This window comes from Vanellus vanellus (assembly GCF_965231255.1).
Source record: "Vanellus vanellus genome assembly, chromosome: 7".
Classification (NCBI taxonomy): domain Eukaryota; kingdom Metazoa; phylum Chordata; class Aves; order Charadriiformes; family Charadriidae; genus Vanellus; species Vanellus vanellus.
In genome coordinates this window covers 20,901,121-20,921,181 of record NC_138912.1, presented here as the reverse complement: position 1 = coordinate 20,921,181, position 20,061 = coordinate 20,901,121, and the positions used below count along the sequence as shown (strand labels likewise).

General features: G+C 40.6%; 1 protein-coding gene across 1 annotated transcript in view; it reads left to right on the top strand.

Moving 5' to 3' along the window:
* WDFY4 (WDFY family member 4) overlaps window positions 1–20,061 on the top strand; it is a gene marked incomplete at its 5' end in the record, with an annotated part of 134,515 nt that overhangs the window by 37,427 nt on the left and 77,027 nt on the right. The window contains 20 exons of the mRNA XM_082486444.1: window positions 1,704–1,935; window positions 3,319–3,470; window positions 4,014–4,125; window positions 4,239–4,429; window positions 4,803–4,955; window positions 5,356–5,429; window positions 6,263–6,424; window positions 8,105–8,196; window positions 9,115–9,214; window positions 10,030–10,235; window positions 10,823–10,992; window positions 11,549–11,674; window positions 12,108–12,269; window positions 12,379–12,576; window positions 14,117–14,234; window positions 14,806–14,963; window positions 15,406–15,644; window positions 18,086–18,195; window positions 19,118–19,309; window positions 19,877–20,016. Coding sequence (XP_082342570.1) covers window positions 1,704–1,935; window positions 3,319–3,470; window positions 4,014–4,125; window positions 4,239–4,429; window positions 4,803–4,955; window positions 5,356–5,429; window positions 6,263–6,424; window positions 8,105–8,196; window positions 9,115–9,214; window positions 10,030–10,235; window positions 10,823–10,992; window positions 11,549–11,674; window positions 12,108–12,269; window positions 12,379–12,576; window positions 14,117–14,234; window positions 14,806–14,963; window positions 15,406–15,644; window positions 18,086–18,195; window positions 19,118–19,309; window positions 19,877–20,016 — 3,087 coding nt within the window. The remainder of the gene's footprint in view (window positions 1–1,703; window positions 1,936–3,318; window positions 3,471–4,013; window positions 4,126–4,238; window positions 4,430–4,802; window positions 4,956–5,355; window positions 5,430–6,262; window positions 6,425–8,104; window positions 8,197–9,114; window positions 9,215–10,029; window positions 10,236–10,822; window positions 10,993–11,548; window positions 11,675–12,107; window positions 12,270–12,378; window positions 12,577–14,116; window positions 14,235–14,805; window positions 14,964–15,405; window positions 15,645–18,085; window positions 18,196–19,117; window positions 19,310–19,876; window positions 20,017–20,061) is intronic.

The window sequence follows — 20,061 nt, the reverse complement described above, 5'->3', positions numbered from 1 at the left end:
GTTAGTTGTTCAGTGTGTGAGATGGCTCTTGAATTAAAATAATGCTTCTTTTTCGAGTTAATAAAAATTAATGTTTCAATTAGGAGAAATTAGTAAATTTCAATGATGTCATTGCAAGTGTTGGTGTAGCTAGTATTTCCCATGATGTTCCATTTCTTGCAGTCTTTTTGTTGCACAGGAGTCAGCTCTCAAATGGTGAATTTCTCAGGTTGCATGAGATATCATGAGAAAGCAATCCAAATGCACCTGAAGGGTTCATAATGTACAGGATAAACGAGAAGAGCCCCTGGTTTATATTATCATTATCATCATGCTCCTGGTTTTGAAGCTAATCTGAAATTATTTCTGAGATTTGATTTTTGGATTTCGAATGCTTCAAGCTGGCAATATTGAAAATGCAGCCTATTTCTATTGCAGCTGTGTTTGGTGTAGTGGTTTAGTTTAGTTTTGTTTTTGAATAGAATCCTTTTATTAATTGAAACTTGTAACCTTGGTCTCTTCCTTCTTGTTCCCATATTTCAAATGAATCTCAACACATGCAAAGCTCACTTGTGTGTTTTATACTTTCCTTGTAAAAGCAACCTGTTTAATTCCAAATATTCTCTTTCCCATACTTGAGAAAAATGATCTGTCTTCTAAATGCCTTTTGGGACCTATATCCATTTCAAGAATGAAAATTTAATTTAATTTGCCTTCCTTCAAATGAGACTGAAAGTCATCAATAAAACTAGGCCTAAGCATTGCAATTGATTAAAGAATTCACAGCAAATGTGTTTAACATACGGTGAAGCAGTTCATAATAAATAAAACAAGACTTTAGTAAATAAAAGATAGTCCCTGTGCTGGGATCTCTGACATGATGCAAGCCTTCATCTTGATGTGTACAGTGAAGAAAAGTTTGTGTAAGAAATGAGAATTGCACAAAGGTTGTTAACAATACCAAAAGCTATTTTTGGGTGGTGGAACTGGGGGTGGGCAGGTGGCAACTGTGTTGCATCAAGTCTAATATTTGTTCACTCAAGTCCTGCCTTGTAATACTGACCAGCCCTGTCTTCTACATCTCCATAGTCAGAGATCAGTAAATGCTAGGAGTCATCCTAACAGCAAATTGTTAAAGGCAGGGCTAAGCCCTGCAGTACAATATAGTTTCTCTCCACCAAAAAAAATCCAACTGCTTCCTACTAAAACTGTCCACGTTTAAATAAAATAATAGATTCTGTTTAGGAGGCGGCATCCTTATTTTGATACCAAAAAGAAATGGTCCTATTTCCTAAACTATGTCACTTTCATTGAAGTTAATTGATGCATTTCAACACTCTACACTTCAAAAACTGTTTATTCTCTAGGTGCATAGTACAAGGTGCTATCTGTAACTTGGCTTTCTGTGTTGAAAGTCATAGCCTGAGTTATGAAGTTTAGAACAGGAAAAATAAGTCTGAGGTCAAGATAGGGTTTTTCTGTGCCAACACTTGAAATTATTTTGACTGTGTTTTTTGAACAAAGTGCAGGCTTGAACTTTACAAAGTGTTTATGTTTGGGATACTTCTGAAAGTCCAATTTCTAAACAGTAGTTGATAATTGTGTTGCACAGCTGACTGAGACTTCATTGGGGAAAGTGGTGGCAGGCAGTACCTTCAAGGGACAAGATCTTAAGACACCTCAAGTACATTGTGTCCCCTCAGTGAATTCTTCCTCTGTTGCAGATGCAGTATCTCCAGCCCTTACCAGGTAGCTGTATTTCCATGGAACCCTCATCCTTTATTGATGTCTATGGATACATAGCTACTCCTCGAATTTGGAAACAGAAGTCCTCCTTGACCTGGCGCCTTGGCCCTACATATTTGTTTGAAGAAGCCATCTCTGTGGAAACCATGGAGGTGATTAATAAGCTTGGCCCACAGTACTGTAGCAATTTCCAAGCAGTAGAGCTTCAAGGTATGTGATAATTCTCATATCCACCACAATTTTTTTGTCAGGGTGATGCTCTTTTTATTCTTATAATCTGCTGTTAGTATTCCAGCTGTGCCTAGAGCTTGCTCTAAAAGCCCAGAACTCTGCGTTTCCGAGTATTGTACAAGATTGTAGTAAGTTACCATGAGGATCTTGTAACATGCTGTAGATTGGGCAGAAAAAGCAGCGGAGAGCGGGAGAGTAAAGAGGGATAACATGTCCTTGAGGAGATGTAAGATTACAATTTCTGTAGGACAGACATTAAAGCAGCAGCTTTAACTGGGACATTCTGCATTTATGGTTCTACAGGAAAAAAAAACACGGCAGAAAAAAGCACCATCATCATCTTTAATTGCAAATGCCCATAGAGTGGGAGAGAGGGGTAGGGGAATAAGTTACATTCCATTTAATGAAGAGGCTTTTTAACTAAAGTGTACTGTTAGCTTCAATTATTAAACAGGCAGACAAAACATTTCAGTTATTGATTACTGTTTGTTCAACAAGTAGTGCATTTACCTCTGTAGTAGAGCTCAGAATAAAATGGGATGGTCATCTCCCATTTGAAAACAGCAGAATAATCTCACCTGATGATGCTCCAGCATAAAGCAAAGTGAAAAGACTGGCTGAAAGTATCCTTCAGAATGCTGTCTATCTAGACAACAAAAATCTCCAAGTCAAGCATGGGAAGGAGTTGCTGAAAGAGAAATTATATCAAAATACAGGCCTAAAATAATAATATTACCAATAGAAGCCAGAAGGATTTGATTTTTGAAGTGTTGAGTCTTTATGAAGGCTGGGGTGCTTATTCTCTGCACACTGGTCTTCCCAGCTGGACTTTAGTACTAATCATGGATTGTAGCCATCTGACTCCAGCGATGCCCTGATCTGCATCACAAGGCACTATACAAGATGTGATCTCATCACTGTGAAATGATGTCTCTCTTCCCACCCCCTCCCCTGCCTCCCTTTATTTTGGGGGGAGAGGGGAGAGTGGGGGAGGACAGGGAGGGGAACTGGTATGTAACATCTCCCTATTCCATCAAGACACCCAAAGAAAGTTTTCTAATGGAAATTTTGACTTATAAAAAGTTTTCTGAGCTTCATGAGATACTAGGAGATGATGTAGGATCTACCCAAAGCAGTAACCAGAGGAGACAAGCCAAGCATATCTCCTATTGGTGCTTATGCTGGCAAGATGCCATGGACTGTGTTGCAAAGGGTGAGGACTTTTTTCTGGTTATAGTTAAGTGAAAGTCAAATTCCTATCTAAACTTTGGTTTCCTCCACTTATTTTTTTATCTGCCTCTCTCCTGTCTCACAGGTTGAGCATGCAGAGTTCCCTCAGGGGTTTGTAATCTCTCGTTTTAGGTGAGGACAAGTACAGTGATCATAATCCTACGCCTCTGGTGGCAGAAGAGAAGATTTCTTTTGGAATCAATGCCATGTGCTCATCTCTCACTACAGTCCAAGATATAAAAAGCTCCTACAATGAAGTGGATGGCCGGCTGATTGCCAAGGAGGTTACAAATTTCCATAATTTGTCTTAAACACATTTTCTCTTGTTTCTCATTGGTTTCCTAGAGCAAAGTTTGTGACTTTGTCTTAGTTACATACCTTCAGTGATTTTTATTTTTTTCCCATCTTCTCTTCCCATTCCTTAACTCCATTCTATTCATAGTTTTGTTTTCATCTGTGGAGAGTAATAGATTGGACAGTGTGAACACAATGTTAAAAGCCTTTCTTGAAACAGCAACAGAAGCCATAGTTTTCAGGTCTAATGATAATTTGTTTCAGTCTGTGATTTCTTAATGACCTTCACAATGACCTTTCACATGTTATTCTAACATTCTTGCCAATGCTAGGCCTACTGACATGTTGAAATAATGGGGTTGTGAGATATTTTAGGTGGGTGAGTGTTTGTCCTAACAATCAACTTTGAAGGGGAAAAAAAAATATTTTCATAGTCCAAAAGTAATAAAATATTCTAAAGTTTTAGAGTGTTACTTTTTGTGTCCCCAATGCTACCATAGTTTTTCTTAGAATGTCTCTTCTATCTGTTTTAGATTGGGATTAACTCTCGGGACAGTTCAACTCCAATTTTCCTAGCTAAGAATATTGCTGGACACCTCTCAGGTTCCTTGCGGACTATTGGGTCAGTTGCTGTGGGCCAATATGGTAAATGCACTATACCTTAGTGTTTCATATTTTTTAGGAGTTGGGCCTTTCTCTGTCCAATAAGAGATTTACTCCATGTAACTTCCTGGTACAGTAACACTGCAATTTCCTAGGGGTAAGAGTGTTCCAGTCCTCTCCAGCAGCTACGAGCCTAAACTTCATTGGAGGCCCTGCAATTCTCCTGGGTCTCATTGCTATGGCCCGTGATGACCACACCATGTATGCAGCTGTCAAAGTTCTGAACTCCATCCTGAACAGTAGCCCAATGAGTGAAAAATTAATGAGGCACATGCATGGATACCAGGTAGGTACTCTTTTGCTCATTTATTCTGATTACAGTCTCTCCGTTGGAGAACCTTATCCCAAAACCTATCAATGGCAATGAATCAAGCTGGCTATTAGCACTTGTGGTTGAAACTTTGTACATTATGACATCTTTGAGAGGGGGATATAGGGTAGTGCTCTAAATTCTTATAGTCTCTGGGAACCTCTGTAACAGTATATCTGCTGATTTTATGCCTGGACTGAAATCTTCACTTCATGATGCTTATGTAAGATGTATGCATGCATGCCTATTACAACCAAGTAAAGTGTGTATTTGTCTTGAATTGAAAAATAGCATTAGTTTATATATACAGATTTATACTTAGCAGATACTTATTAAATCTTTTTTTCAGTTGCTGACCTACCTACTGAAGAAGAAGACACAGCTGTTAAACAACAGAATTTTACAGTTAATGTTCTCCCTAGTGGGCACAGCTGAGCTTGGCTTTGAGTCTTCAGTCATCAAGAATTATAGTGCATTCCAGTATGTTCTCTGCAACTTTGAGGTAAAACTGTTGATTTTAGTTTGTGGCTTTGGCTGTATTAAAGATGGCCTTATAGTACGAGGTTTGGTTTGTTCATAGCACCTCCTGGATCCAATATTTGGATTCACTTCAGCTGCAGAGGTTGGCAGGTCCTCTGCCACTGTGACTCCCCACTGTACTCAAGTGCAGTTTCTGGAGTGTTCCTGCAGACCCTGAGGGTCTGCTCCTCAGGGCTAGCTCAAGAGCAGCAACTCCTGACACTGGCAGGGATTTCCCAGTGTCTGCAGGTTGTCACTGCAGAAATGAATGAGAGTTTATGATGTTAACCTCCCCGAATGACTTGTAACTGCTTCATTGCCACAGATTACTGTCCCCTCAGCTCAGCAAAGCAGTAAAACCTCTGCTTTCCTTTGTCTTTCAGCTTTGGATGAGAGCACCAGAAAGTCTTGACCTCACTCTTTTTTCACATCTTGTGGAGATCCTGCAGTCCTCCAGGTATCCAAGCTAGCGTCTGAACCAGAAATATGTGAGAAAAGCTCATCTGTTACCTGAAGCTGGAACTGTGGAAGGATATGAAGCATCCAATCCTAGTTGGAATCAGGGGACTCTGGGCTTGAATCGTTCCCGTATTGCTCTTTCAAGGCTGAAGTTAGTGATTTGATCAGCCTCTGAGATGACTGTGGGACCAGACTGGGAAAAGCTACCTGGTGCACATGGAACCACTGCTCTACAATGAAAGTTTAAATATCTGCTGGGGAGGTGAAATATGAATGTTTGAATTGAGTGTGAAATAATAAGAAGAAATTATAACTGAAGTTGTGTTTAAATCCAAAACACCACCCAGAAATACTTTTTTTATAACAGTATACTTTCTTAGTCAGCTGTACAAGAGTTAAATGTATCTGAAGAAACATAACATGGCAGAGGGGCTGAGTAGAGCAGGATGCTAGATTCCTTCTTTTTTGGTACCAGAAAGCTCTATGCAGAGCTGTATGGTGTCCCTTGCTGAGTTTTACAGGAATAGCATTTATTACCACCAACTCACTGCTTGAAAATTCAATAATGTTGTTTTCTTTGAACTCGTTGAAATGCAGTGGTTTCTGGGGGAGAGGGCAGATGGGAAGGGTAGAGAAAACACAAAGAAGTCTTTAGATCTCCATTGCTGACACATATTCAATTTGTCTGACAGTGTTTGGAATGTTGCCAAGGCAACATTAGAAGCCAAAGGTGCAAAGTATCAGTGCAACCTGAGAATCCTTTTAGCTGAAACCCAGAAAATTTGGTTCTTTCCAGTAAAAGCTTTTAATAGTCCCTGTGCTTTTTTACAGAGATGGATGTCAGAATGCTGCAGTTGCCTACGAGGTGCAAATGGTGCCCAAGCTCATTTTCCTCTTCAATGATCCTGAAATCGGTAACTCCAGGATCACTGTGGCCTGCGCCATTCTCTCCCATCTGTTGCAAGGATACTTTAACACAAGGGATGTTCTCAGGTAACCTTCAAGTCTATAGCTTTTTCTCAGTTTGCAGATGAGCTACACTCCTGCCAGTGTTGGAGAGAGCTCTATAGTAAAACTTCCTTCACCTCATCTTTGGTAGGAGCCCCCAGATCTTTGGCAACTGCAGGATCCCCACTGATGAAAAACTCATGCCTGCAAAACAGGGTTTAGTCCAACCTTATATTTGTGTGAAGATGGGTTGGGTGATGACCCTTACAATGATGACACAAACAGTTCTGCTGGTATGACTGGGACTACTCAAAGTCTGTGCTTAATATTTGGTTTCATTAAAGCCTGCCTCTAAAGTATTGCAATCGCTATAATATTGCAACTTGGCCCCAACCAACTACGTACCTAATCCTGTTGGTTTGGCTTATATCCCAGTAACTATCCTTTTTGTTCTTGAATTTCAGTCAGTTAAGATATGTTAGTCAGGATTTCATGAAGCAAATAATTTAAATCCTTGTTGCTTTCCACAGAATGTAAGCACTGGTCCATTTTATTTTCCCAGCCTAGTTGCATCAGCTTGTAGCCTATGAACTGAGGAAGGTCCACACAGTGCTGTCTACAGCCACCTAACACCAGGGAAATCCACTGCACAGATGGCAGCTCTGTTTTTAAAGCACTTTGTCCTAATAAAACATAGAAACAGAGTTGCATGTCAAACCTGTGGTCTCTGCAGTCAGCCTTTAGTTCTGTTGAAGCACCTCAAGTAGTTACTGTGGAGTAAACTCATATGTGAACTTACTGTTTGCCAGCTGTTTTGTGGAATTACCTGTATGTGTGTTCCTACCATGGGCTTGTATGAGTTAGCCTGCTCTTTTTGCATACACGTATGAGTAGTGAATTTAGTATATCAAAATTGCCCTGTGGTAAGAAGTGTGAATGAGCATTTTTCTTAAAATATCATGATTTGTTGTTCCATAGTAATTTGATTGGTTGTCAATGAGCACCCATGAGTGCTGAGTGAGTGGATAAAGACAGTCCCTATCCTTCCATCTTCAGGACAGCAGAGATTATAGCAGGCTCTCAGCAGCACTGAAAGGTGCTGGGGTTTCTGTTGGTCCCAGACTTTTGACACATCTAATGCTGTGTGGACTGTTGCTGAAGAACAAGTGGTGTTCTGTCCCTTAAGAAATGCCCTTCCTGTGGGCAGGAGGTTATGCACTTTCACTAACTGTGTATGTCATGTTAATTTGTCTATCCTTAGAACCAGGTAACGTGTTAAAGTAAACTACAGGTGAAAAGAGATTGACAGTCCTCCTCCCTGAGTACCTGCTGAGGTTTCTCTGGTCTCCTCTATGTGCTTGGAAACCAAGTGGTGATAACAGTGACATCTGAGTGCCACAGGCAGTTCAGAATATTTTTTCATGAACAGAGCACTTAACACAGTATCGCTTCCTTCACGGTGAAAGACCATTAAAATCAAGAGATAAAAAGAAAAGTGTTTCCATAGTATAATAGACATTACTTGCATTTTTAGATAAATGTCCTTTTTATTTACTTCCTAGTCTATGAACTTTTGCATTCCTATTTCTGTAGCAATTAGAATTTCCAATGGTTGTCATTAACAGTCATCGTTAATGAATATTGAGATTTCTGTGTAATCTCAAAGTAATGAAATGAATGTCTGTCTGTCTGCTGACCACAACTGGTTCCCTTTTTCTGTGCAAGGATTGGATTGTTCCTTGTTTACACTTTGAAACCTTCTTCTGTGGATGAAAATCAGATTTGCCTGGACAGTGTGGCTGAGATGCCCAATGAAGGTGAGGAGCTACATTGGGTGTATGTGTTCTGATAGATATCTGAAGTACTTCCCTTCTTCCCCAGGGGATGATCAACTTTAAATGCAAGATAGTCCTTCTGCCTCCAGTGGCAGGAAGAGAAGAATAGTGAAGTTACTGTCACTGTGTATATATCCAGGAAGGCCTGACCTACTGCAGGATCCTCCTCCTGCTAAGGGGGTTCTTCTTTTGTCCTCTCTCTGCTAATAAGCCAGCGGTACTTCGGTTGCATTTTCCAGAGCCTACACAATGTTGGTTTTCACGGATATATACAGAAATGAGGGCCATTAAATTGAAATTGCCACAAAACTAACATACTGGGCTGTTACAAGGAATAAAAATTCACTTGGCATCCTGGATTTTCTGTCAACACTTTGCTCCATTTACAGTTGTAGCAAATGTGGAGCTCTGCACCTTTTAAAGTATCTGTGTATAAAATATCTGTGAACTTCCAGTCAGCTGGCTCTTTTATTGTGATCTTTCTGTTGAGACTATATTGGTTATTGCACCTCTAAACAATATATTATATTAAGGAGACACTGATAACTGTAGTTTATATGTATAGACATCACAGCTAGGCAATACAAGTCAGATTGCCTGTTTACATTTCCCACTCTACTTAACCTGAGATTGCTTCCACTGGATTATTATTCAAAATGTGGTCTGGATGAGTTTTGAGTAACTCTAAAGAGAGGACTTTGACAATGTATGCACTGGTCATTTCTGATTTTAGCAGAAATTCTTATGTCTAAAATCTGATGTCTGCATCTTTTTACTCTACAAAAGACTGATATAAGTACTTCCAGTGGGCTAATCTGGTGCAAACAAGGTTGTTCATCAAATCAATGGAACATGTGTTTTGTCTCTTCATTAGTCTTTATTACTTTCTGATATTTGTAGCCTTAAGCCAAACATCTGGAAAGACAATCTGGCTTCGAAACCAGTTACTGAAGATGTTGTTAGATGTAATGCGCTCAGACAGACTTCATCTGTCCTCTGAGTAAGTAGAAACAATTTAGGAAGGCATAGGTAAGTGTTTCTGTCTTTTACATTTCTTCTTAGCTGGTGCTTGACCCGGTCTAAACACAATGATAATATTTGAGTCTCAACAAAATGGTAAGAGCAAGCAGACTTGATTCAGAGTTATTTTTTGTCAGTGATTTATCTGGCTTTCATGCAGATGTATGATCAGACCACACATCTGTTATCCATTTTGAAAAAAGTGTAATGTTTTCAGAAAATGTCTGAAAGGACGAACTTGGATATTGCTGTTTCTTCTGCATTACAAGGATTGAAGAATTCTGAGCTGTCTTTGAAAATCAGTTCAGACTAATGTGGGATTACTTGCACCCGTCTGCGTAACCATGAATATGCAGTTACTATAATTCTACCATTTTATAACTGAAAAGCAGAGTTCATAGTGCTGAGTGCTGTAACTGCGCGTTTTCATTAGTTTAAATTTTGATGTCCAAGATATGTTAACCGAAATTTTGAATATCATAGGTTGAAAGATCTAGTCTGTGATGTAGTTGACCTCAGTTATTGATACACGCTCTAAGAAGGAGCTTCATGTTAACAAGCTTTTTTGTCTGACAGTAATATAAGGTTGGATTTAGTTGGAATTAAGTGGCTTGAACTGTGTGGATGAGTTTGTTGTTAAATCTTTGTAATTCTGTGTTGCGGTATGCTTTTAATCAGATGTTTTCCAGAGAAACTTGAGCTTCTAAATCACTTAAAGATGATTTTAAGTAAAATCTCCTTTCTGTCTTCCACCACGTCTCCTTTCATGTTTTTTCATTTCCCTGTTTGTCCTAGGGAACAAGAAGAGACATTTTTTGCACTGGGGCCAGACTGGTTTCTGCTGTTCACTCAGAGCTACCTGCACTCTAGCACAGTTGTGCTAGGAATCAAGCTACTTCTGTGCTTCCTCCACAATCGTTTGCTGCTGAACAAATTCAAGGAGGGGATAGTGGCTGGGCGCTGGCTGGAAAATAGCTCTGCAGGATTGAGTATTCTAATGGGTATGTGTTGGTTTAGCACTCCCAAAACAATCCCTTGATCCAGCTCGGTGATAGGACATCACTGATGTAAGTGATAGGAGAATTACCACTGATCTCAGTAGACCAAGAATTGATATTACTTTCTAGGGCAAGCTTCTGTGCTGAAGCATTGCTTCTCCCTTGCATGATAGTTGGCATTTCTGATTAGCAGTTACAGGAAGATAGGCCTTTCTGTCTTGCATAAAATCAAGCTAGTTGATAAGCTTGTGAGGTGTTCAGATGTCAGCTTGAGCCCTGAAACCTTCTATTTCTTTAAGATTTGTTCAGCTTGCTTTTTGATAACTAGATCTGTGGTTCTGAGAAAGGGAAGAGAAAGGGAGAAAAATAATTCAGGGAGAATCTCCTGTAAGAAAAGTGATAGTGGGAAAAATTGTTATCCCTTAGTCTGAAAAAATTTTGTAAACTGTTGATATTGCAGCCTGGCAGAGAACTGAATGGCCTAGGACACAGAGAAATGAGGATAAAGTTGGATCCATAATCCTTCCTCTGATATGGCATTCATTTTTAGACACTTCCTCAGAATGTTTTCCTTTTCTTTTCCTTTAAAGATAATTTAAAAAGTCATCCTCCAGTGCCTGACAATGGCTCCTTCTTGATTTTTGGGTTTTCTGTGTTGCAAAGATGTCTGACTGATCACGTCCACATCCCTGAGATCTATTTGCTCGTGGCAGGGCTCTTTCTGGGAACTCCACATTCTGAACCACCTGAAGCAGCCAAGGTATGAAAAAATAGTGCGCAAGCATGAAGCTGCTATTGCTTAACTGCTTTGGCATTTGTGGCCGTTTCTGTGAGATGATTCTCAGGCAAGTTAGCCTACTTGGGTTTTGTGATATTTGAAATTAATCTTTCATACTTTAAAAATGAAATAAGTTAACTTTTATTTAAGGAGATTTGTGTTTGGAAGAAACTTGTTCATACAGGTGTTAAATGCTATTTAACTAACTGTACTTTAGAAGGTAATTCAGATTAGCTTCCCTGTCTGTTCTTACATTGTCAAGACTCATTAAAATCTCAGAATCAGTGGATTTGGGTACTTTTCTCCAGTGTCCTGAGAAGCCTTAAGGCATTTTTACCTTGCAGTGCCAAAGACATGTTTCAGAAGAGGACAATCCATTACTGCTATCCTGGGGAAACACATTTAATAGGAGAGGGAGGAGCTGCTAGAGCTGAAGATGTTTTGGTTTATTTTTCTGATGTGGAGAGACCACGTATTGTTCTTGATGTATGATATATAATTCCAATCTCTTCTGGAAATATGTCTCCTTCTGTTGCAGAAAGACCTTGAGTCCATGTTGCAGTGGATCCTGCAGCACCACCTTACAGAGAATGTCCTCAGAATTGGGTTGTGTGCAGAGGCAGCTGCTCTACTGCTGGAAATGGTTAGAGTCACTGTGGACAAAGTAAGTGTTTTGTTGCAAGGACAGTGCAGTGTGAATGGTCCCCTAGCCCCTAGCCTTCCTCTGCCCTCACAGGGCAATACTGAGCATAACAGTGAGCAAGGACTTCAAAGCATCAGTGCGGTTATTGGCCTGGTTGTGTTACGCAGCAGATGAAGTGATGGGCTCATGTTTAAGAACTTCTGAAGACAGAGATGGATCTCGCCCACAGCATTACCTGTTTTGTTTATTCTTGATGATGAGGATATGCCACCTTTCTGATTGGGTTTGTCTTCAGTCTACAAGTTGGGAGGTGGCCGCTTGTGCCTTGTCTGACTTCTCTGTGGCCATGTCATGTTTGCTTAGTTGCTTAGGAATACCTAGAGAGGAGCAAAGTTGAGCTTATATGAGCGAAAGGAATGCTGCCTTGACTAGATACACATTTGTCTGTGTTCAGCCTATTGCAGATGCAGAAGCCTCTTGGGAGATTGCCTATCCAGGGAACATTATCCAGTTTCTGTGCTTGATCTATCACAGTTATACTCAGGACCCTGTGTGGTACTGTCCTGACTTCTTGAAAACTTTGGCTATGGTTGCTTTCCATTCTGGACCACCCAAGGTATGTGCATCTGAGCTAGCACAAGCCCTTCAGATCGGAAATGGTTTGCTAGGAGGAAAAATCAGTTTAAAGATTATGAGTTAAAATGAATTGCTGTCTGCTTCCACAGGGAGGCTCTGAAGGCCTTTTGACTCCTGATGGTCCAGCCATTGCTGAAGGGAAAGGCTGTGTTGATCCCTCCTCTCTCCCGCTCCTACCACATCCTGCCAAGAAACAAGTGTGGGATTTTGTTCGAATCCTCTTGATGGACAGTCTTCTCAACATCCCAGCAAACAAGCAAGGGCATCCACTTGAGCTGCTTCTTGAGGTCTCTTGTAGTCATTAAGCTTTGCTGCTCTACCTTGCACTGGGGGTGGAAGGACAGGAGGTATCCTGCTAGTGGCCTAGTGAAAAAACTGCTAGCAGTGATGAAGAGGTGTATTCAGTCAGCATTTTTCAACAGCCTAGGATGGGGCTGGGATCACAGCTCTCAGAGAGCAGGCACTACATCCTGGCAGATCTGGACAGTCTACTTAGTGGAACGGAATTCCTACCTTTTCAACAATGAAGAAAGGCCTTTTCTGCCTACTCTGCATTCATGTGAAGTAAGAAAATGCTGCCCCTAGGCAGCAACAAAGGCATTTTTCAGGCAACATTTAACATTGAAGTGAGGCGTGAAAAATTTCCCCTTTTCCTTAGTAATACCTGTGTATCATTAGAGCACCCCTTGAATTTGTTGAAAACACATTTTACATGAAGCATTCCTGTGTACTGATATTTTTTTTTTTTGAGACAATAATTTCTTTTCAGTGCTCAAATAAACTAAAACCAACTCTCCCCACTTTTAGAACAGATTAATACAAGCTGTAGCAGCTGAGTCTAGATTACGGATTTCAACCACTCAAAGCACTGGAAACAGAGTAGTCTGAAGAAAGGGGAAATGGAAAATTTAGGCTTCAGCTTCAAATTGTCAATAGTTCAGGTATCCCAGATGTGAGTTCTGATGCAGACTTAACTTAGTAATACAAATATTAATGAACATAAGCTTGACTGCAGCTGTGATGAGATGAATCATCTTGCAGAACAGCAGTTCCCTAAAGGTTTATACAATAACATCCCAAGGCTTAGTACAGTTTAAAATAGAGGATGGCTCTTCTGACTATGTGAGTCCTGAGCCTGCTAAATGGAGCTGAAATTCCCCGAGGGCAAGTTCTCTTGGGAACCAGCTGTGAACCTAAGTTCTACCCCTGTGCAAAACCTTTTTTGTGTTCAGTGTGCAGCGGGCAACTGTACTGGCTATCAGCTAGAGAGTGTAGACCTATGTAAGATTTCCTGTTTTCCCAGCTAGGGTATGAGGTTCTGCCATCTCATTTGCCACCCAGTAACTGTCCACACATGCACTCTTGCTGAACTCTGTATGAGAGGTTCCATGTTGCCTTTGCACAGAGGAGTACACCAGATCTCTGCATATGATTTATGTGTTACTGTGGATTAGCTGTCACAGATAACAGCTGCTGCAAGCTGAGAAGTTTCATATGCCCACACCAAGGGCTAAAGTGTGCAAGTGAGGTGAAGTAGTTGTCCCTGCTCTTTTTGTGCTGTTTTTCCCCTCCTCCTCCTAATATAGTGCCTAGGTGTTTAAGGGAAATGTTGGGCACTTTGAATTATCTGAGATGGTATTGAGTCTCTCTTGGAATTTCTACTCACTTATTTGAGCAAAACTTTTACTGAATCTGAATCTTTCATAGACATAATCTGCCAAAGATCCAATGAAATCAAAGGCCTTTGAATAAAGGCCGAAAGTGAATTCAAGTCTGATTTCCTGGCTGTTTTCCTGCTGTACTAATATGCATGCGGTCACTATACAGGCTTGTCCGGAGGATGCCACCAATGAGCAGAAGAGACATTTTCAGACAAAAATTTTGCTGTCTGCTATGGACATCTTCAATGTTAGCAGCCAAGGCGAGGGGAAAACAAGACCAAGAGGTGAGTGGTGAGAATCCGATCATCAGTTAGCTGGTATTTAGCATGTAGCTTTAATTGCTAGAAAGATTTGGAAACAGTAGCTAGAAGGACAGTCCAGCTCAGCAGGCTGGACTGTCCAGTCACTCCTGCTGCAGACCAGTTTGCATAAATTACTGTAGTTCTACCATTTTTCTAGAGACCCTCTTCACTTTTTTCTCTCTTTTTGAGAACAGATTCTGAACATTAAAAAGGGAGTACTTAGAAAGAAACCTAGGTCTATCCTTGAGTGCTTCTGGAAACAACTCTGATAACATTGTTGTTGCTGCTCTCCTTTCTGAGTCATTAGTTGGACTATGATAGTCCTTGATGATAGTATTTCAGTGAGATTGGTTCTGTCCTTAGCATGGACCCATAATTTCCAGCCTGAGTAAGGTATTTCTGTTAGACCCAGAGTTTTCTTAGACATGTCTGAACTCTGAGACATTATGGCATGAGACTGTTCCTTCTCAGCTCTGCTAAAACCTTATGTGAGATGCGAGGTTTTGCATTTCAGCTTGTTTGGGAATAAGCAACTCTCTTATATCCTCTCCAGGGAGCAGTGATCCTCATGGCACTTCGGAATCAACTGCACCTGTATCCATGATGAATATTGCTTATTTTGCTCAGAAGCTGGTTGAGAAGCTGAACAGTAGAATGTTTGCTGCTGACCCCAAGCAAATCCTGATCTTTACTGCCAAACAGATTATGGTGGTGAGTCACATGGAATCTTTTCCAGCTGTTATCAACATGTTGTAATGTGCTGTTTCACACAGGTCATGATACCGCAATTCTCAAGAGGATGGCTGTAATCTATTTGGTGATTGCAATTATTCCTGTTTTCCTGAATGATCACATACTGGCTCTAAATCACAATCAGAGCTAGATGGTCCAGTGTAAAGAAGGGATAGTTAGCTCTTTTGTGACACCGTCTGTTGGCTATGTACGTGTTGTTGAACAGGAATAAATTAGTCTCTTCCACAATTCCAGGGACTTCACCAGAAATACAGAAAAATTGAATTTGTATCTAACAGGTAGCTGAGGGGAATTTTGCTGAAATAAGTTTGCAACAGCTTAAATGAAGTGAGAGGAGTGGATCCTTGGGGAGAGAGTTCTTTGAGCAAGTCAAGTACTCTGCTGTTTTGTGTTTTCACAGGTCTTAGAAAGCTCCATTTCTCAAAAGGAAGTTTTCCTCAGTGCCCTGTACAGCTGCCTAAACCGAGCCATCCTATACTGCTTATCCAGACCACAGCAATCCCTGCCTGAACAGTTTAATGTCCTGAACACTCTCAACATCCTGCAGGAGCAGTGGGACATTATTTTTGCAACTTACAACTCAAATAATAATTTTGTTGTCTGCATAATGTACTGCCTTTGCCAACTGAATTCGGGCAGGTATAAATGTTCTGTATAACGTTTGTTTACATCTCTGTGCTGTTATCTATGGGAGTGGGTGCAGAGGGGGAGATTTCACAAAACTTAGGCAATATCCATTTTGGGGGATCACTAGAAGCTGAGATTGAGCTGGATTCAGCTAGACTAAGGACTTTGGATGCAGTATATGTGCTGTATCCTAGCAAGCATTTGACCCATTGGGATCTGCACTCTGGGGGTTTAAAGCACCATTGTGCTTCAAATAGGGCAAACCTTCCACTCTGCTTTGGTGTCTGTTGAAGTGGCAGAGTAAAGCCACGTTGGGAAAGATGGTTATTTTCCTCATAGACTTTAAAAAATTATAAACAACAACAAAGTTGTTTTGATGTAATTTTTTATCATTTAATTTGGAGGAGAGGAAGGTTACTAATGTGCTCAGTATTCTGGAGGCAATGGATTGTCTTTCAGCAAGAAAGTGGAAGGAATAAACTGTTCTTCAATCATAAGGCTATTTTTTCCTTGAAATACTAGTGAGCAGCAAATTGCCTATGACCCCTCTTGCACAGAGGCAGGCTAGTATGTGTGTTTGTAGATATAATAATAAAGGCACAGTAGATGGTAATAACACTTAATACTCCTTTTTTTCATTTTGAAAAGGATGTTTCATTTCAGAGACACCCAGACAAGCTTGCATGTTTGTCTAAGAAGTACCCTTAAATTTGCATATAGGTTTAATTGCTACTCTTTATTAACCAAAACATCTGTGTGTATCTGGTTTACTCATCCAGCATTTCCAGAAGCTTACTCATTTTGGAGTAGTAACTGCAGTTAACAAGCTTGAACTGATTTCACTGGAGTTGGCTCACAAGCCCATCATTAAAATGAGAATCTGGAAATCTTTCTGGGATGTGGGCTAGAATCAGTCCACAAGCATGCAGGTGGCCATTCTCTGAGACACCTGCATGGACTAATTTAGGGAGACTTTTTTTTCTGTTCCAGCGGCTATTCTTGTGTGGGTACATTTAAAACATATATAAAACTGTGCATTCATCTTGTGAATGTTTCTGTTATCATTCTTGTTACTTGGATCTGAGCTGCAAAGTCCTGGTCGTACTGAAGTTGGGAGTTTTGCCATTGACTTGGATAGGGCTAGAACATCCATACTCGCTCTGTTTGCTCTTCTTGCAGGTGATGTGTCAGAGGTACTCTTGCTAATATAAGTTGGGGAGTTATTTTGGACAACGTTGTTTTGTCAAAAGAAGCAAATATTGGCTAGTGGTTTATTCAATATAATGATGTTTGCTATTCCAATGGAAACCACCTGTGTTGCTTAGATGGTCTGAATTGAATCCGTTAATACAGTATAACATCAGAAAGGAGGTGCACTTCCTGAGGTCTTTTCTTAGCTTTTCTGATTCCAGTCGGATAATAATTTCCAGGACCGAGCTGTTGAGATGGGGTAAGGATTGTTTGTATGTAGCAAGAGCATTAACATTTAAAGCAAAATAAATTACAGAAGTGTTGGTGTTATCCAAAAGCCAAACATAGCAGATCCAGGGAATCAGTATTGCGGTATTTAAAAGAAAACCAGAAATAAAAATGGCAGATTTGCGTACCCAGAGGTTTGACTCTCCCATGTAGGAGTGCCTCTTTACAATTGAAAGAATGTAGTATGTTACTAGTGGCTATATATAATATATATAGTACTGACAGCACTCTGTGACCAAGTCCATGTTGTCTGGATACCTAAACTAAGCCTGTTGCATTTATTAAGTACTACTGCTGTGCTGAAACTCCTGGTGTCTTTTACCTATTGACTGGTAAATTACCTGGCACACCCCCGACACCACCAAAGCAGCACTAACTCTTTTTGGCCATGGTGGTGTTCTCAATTACAATCACATCTACATGACACTAACATCACAGTGCTAATGTCTGCAGCTTTTTTGTGCTGAGTGCTTTATAAACTGAACGAACAATCATTGGTGCAAAGAACTTAGTCTAAGTAAGCAGTTCAGTACAACAAGGCAGTGTTTACCACAAAATGGAAGATACCTCTAGTGAAGAAATTCAGAGCAAAGAGACAGCATACAAGATGCTCAGGGAAGGTGCAAGAAAGCTGAATGCAATCTGGCTACACCAGTACAGCCCTGTGTTCCAGCTAGTTGAGATGAATAGTAGATACAAGTGTACTAAGAAGTGCAGGGATAAGGCATGTACAACAGAGTGATCCATAGGATCTTGATGAATGCTCCTTGACTTTCAAAACCAGACTGGCAGTGTCTTAGTTCCCACTTCCTGTAAATTCTTCAGTATGATGTGATTGGTGTAAGTCTTCGAGCCTGGGAATCTTGGTTTACTAAATGAATTGGAGTGTGTAGAAATACCTTTAGCTTTTTCACTGTCCTCAGTTTGTTTTAAGTCTGGTTTCCTCATGTGCCCTCCTCTTTTTTTTGTCACAGCTATCCAGAAGGCTTTGGGGTGGATGCAAAACCAAAGTTAGCTTCACATCACCAAATTTTCCTTGCACCCAGTGAAGAGGAAAAGGGCAGCCTGCCTACTCCAGATGATGGTAATCTATTGTTCATGTTGCCTTTGATTTACAGACCAGGAAGTGCCTGGCCTAAACAGTTACCAGAGCAGCTTCTGCAAGTGCTACTTAATTGCCTCTTCGGTGTACAGGTACAGCAAGCACAGCATAGAAAAAGGAAGGTTGTGCTAAAAATGACTTCTGTTCACATCATACCTTTTTATTCCAAATTCACGCCCCACATCCTCAGGAATAATGGATATCAGTTTGGAGACCACTTCCCCGTGTTGTGGCCAGCATCAGAGTCCAGCTACATAATACTTGTAGCTCTACTTCTTTTTTCACACCCTATACAGAGCTTGCATCTGTCTGTTATACACTGGAAGAAACATTTTGATCTTTTAAGAGAAACACTGGAAAAAATTTTGGGCAGGATTCAGTGTGGGGGCTGTCAGCTGAACCCTACAGCAGAATGATGCTCTCCCTCCTCCTCCTCCTCCTAGTCTGATTTGCTGGGAAATACAGCAAAACAGCTCAGCACTTCCTGGTACAGCATCCTGTTGCTGTGTCAAATTGTTTCACAACTTGGTTACCTTCCCCTCACTGTCTCTAACGATGTTTAGTGACAGGATGCTTTAGCATTCTATGTATGATAATAAGATCATGCAAATTCTGATGAAATGGTTTTCCAAGGCAGAAACCAGTTAGAATCATCTGTCACTCCTACTTGTTTCTTTCAGGGAGCTGAAACCCAGCAAAAGAAATGTCCTGCTGTTTTCTGTAGCAGAATAACTGATCTGGCTTAGAACTTGTGGAGGCAGTAGACAAAAATGAAGCAACTCCATTGACTCCAGCAGTCACTCTGGACCAGTGCTGTTCCAAATAAGATGTTTTTGCTTTATCTACTGCTTGACTTGTTACACAAAAAAACAATTCTTCATTTGGATTTTCTTTTGTTTCCTAGTCCATCAGGAGATTCTGAGAACAGTAGAAATCATCTGGAAGCAGCTCATTTCTCAGAGGCGGCAGGCTCTGGAGGACACTTACAAGATGGATCTTTCTGTAAAAGGAAATGACAAAGAAAGGGACATGAAGATAACGGAGGTCACTCCTTTATGGGAAGAAATTATGACAAAAGCTTGGCAACACTTGATAGGTCTCTGTTCTTTTATGGAACATTCATTGCAGTAAGCAAAGATATTGCAGTAAATGTAGCGCTTAATGGAAAGTTGCTAGTTCCTTGGTTATGCCCTTCCTCTGCACATCACCTGCTAGATAAAGCAGATTCTCAGTTTCTCTCATCCAGGATTGTGATTGTTTTCTGTGTCATGCCCCAGCTCTTCTATAATCTTCTGTTGATGCTGTAAGGCTCGTGCTGTACTGCAAGAAAGAGAAATCTCCTTAGACAATTGTATTCCATCAGAGAATTTAAAAGGGAGGGCGTTTGGGTGAAGAATGGCATCCCAGTGTGTGTAGTGCTGCAGGGATTCAAAGTTCATGTCTCTATAATGATACTGGTATATGGCAGATCTCTGTGTGGCTTTTAAATAAAGACTTGAAGTATGTGTTAATTCCGTACTCCTCTTATAGAGGGACAAGCCAGCTGGAGTGAGACATTGCCATATTGTTGTGTCTTGTGTAATGTGGATACAAACCCTATACCTTCCCACAGGCTCAACTTCAAGTCTTACAAGGTTTTTTTTTTTCCTGTTCTGGCCCACAGCATCTGAAAAGAAGATTCTCCAGAATAAAGCAGGGCCAGGCCTGTCACAGAGCAAGCACAGTTCCTGGAGTGAAAGCCTCTCCTCGGCTATTAGGTTGATGCCTGGCCGAAACACAAAGGAAATGACATGCAAATCTGAGGTAACTTCTGCTTTTTGACTTTTCTGTCTCTGGAATCATCTCTGC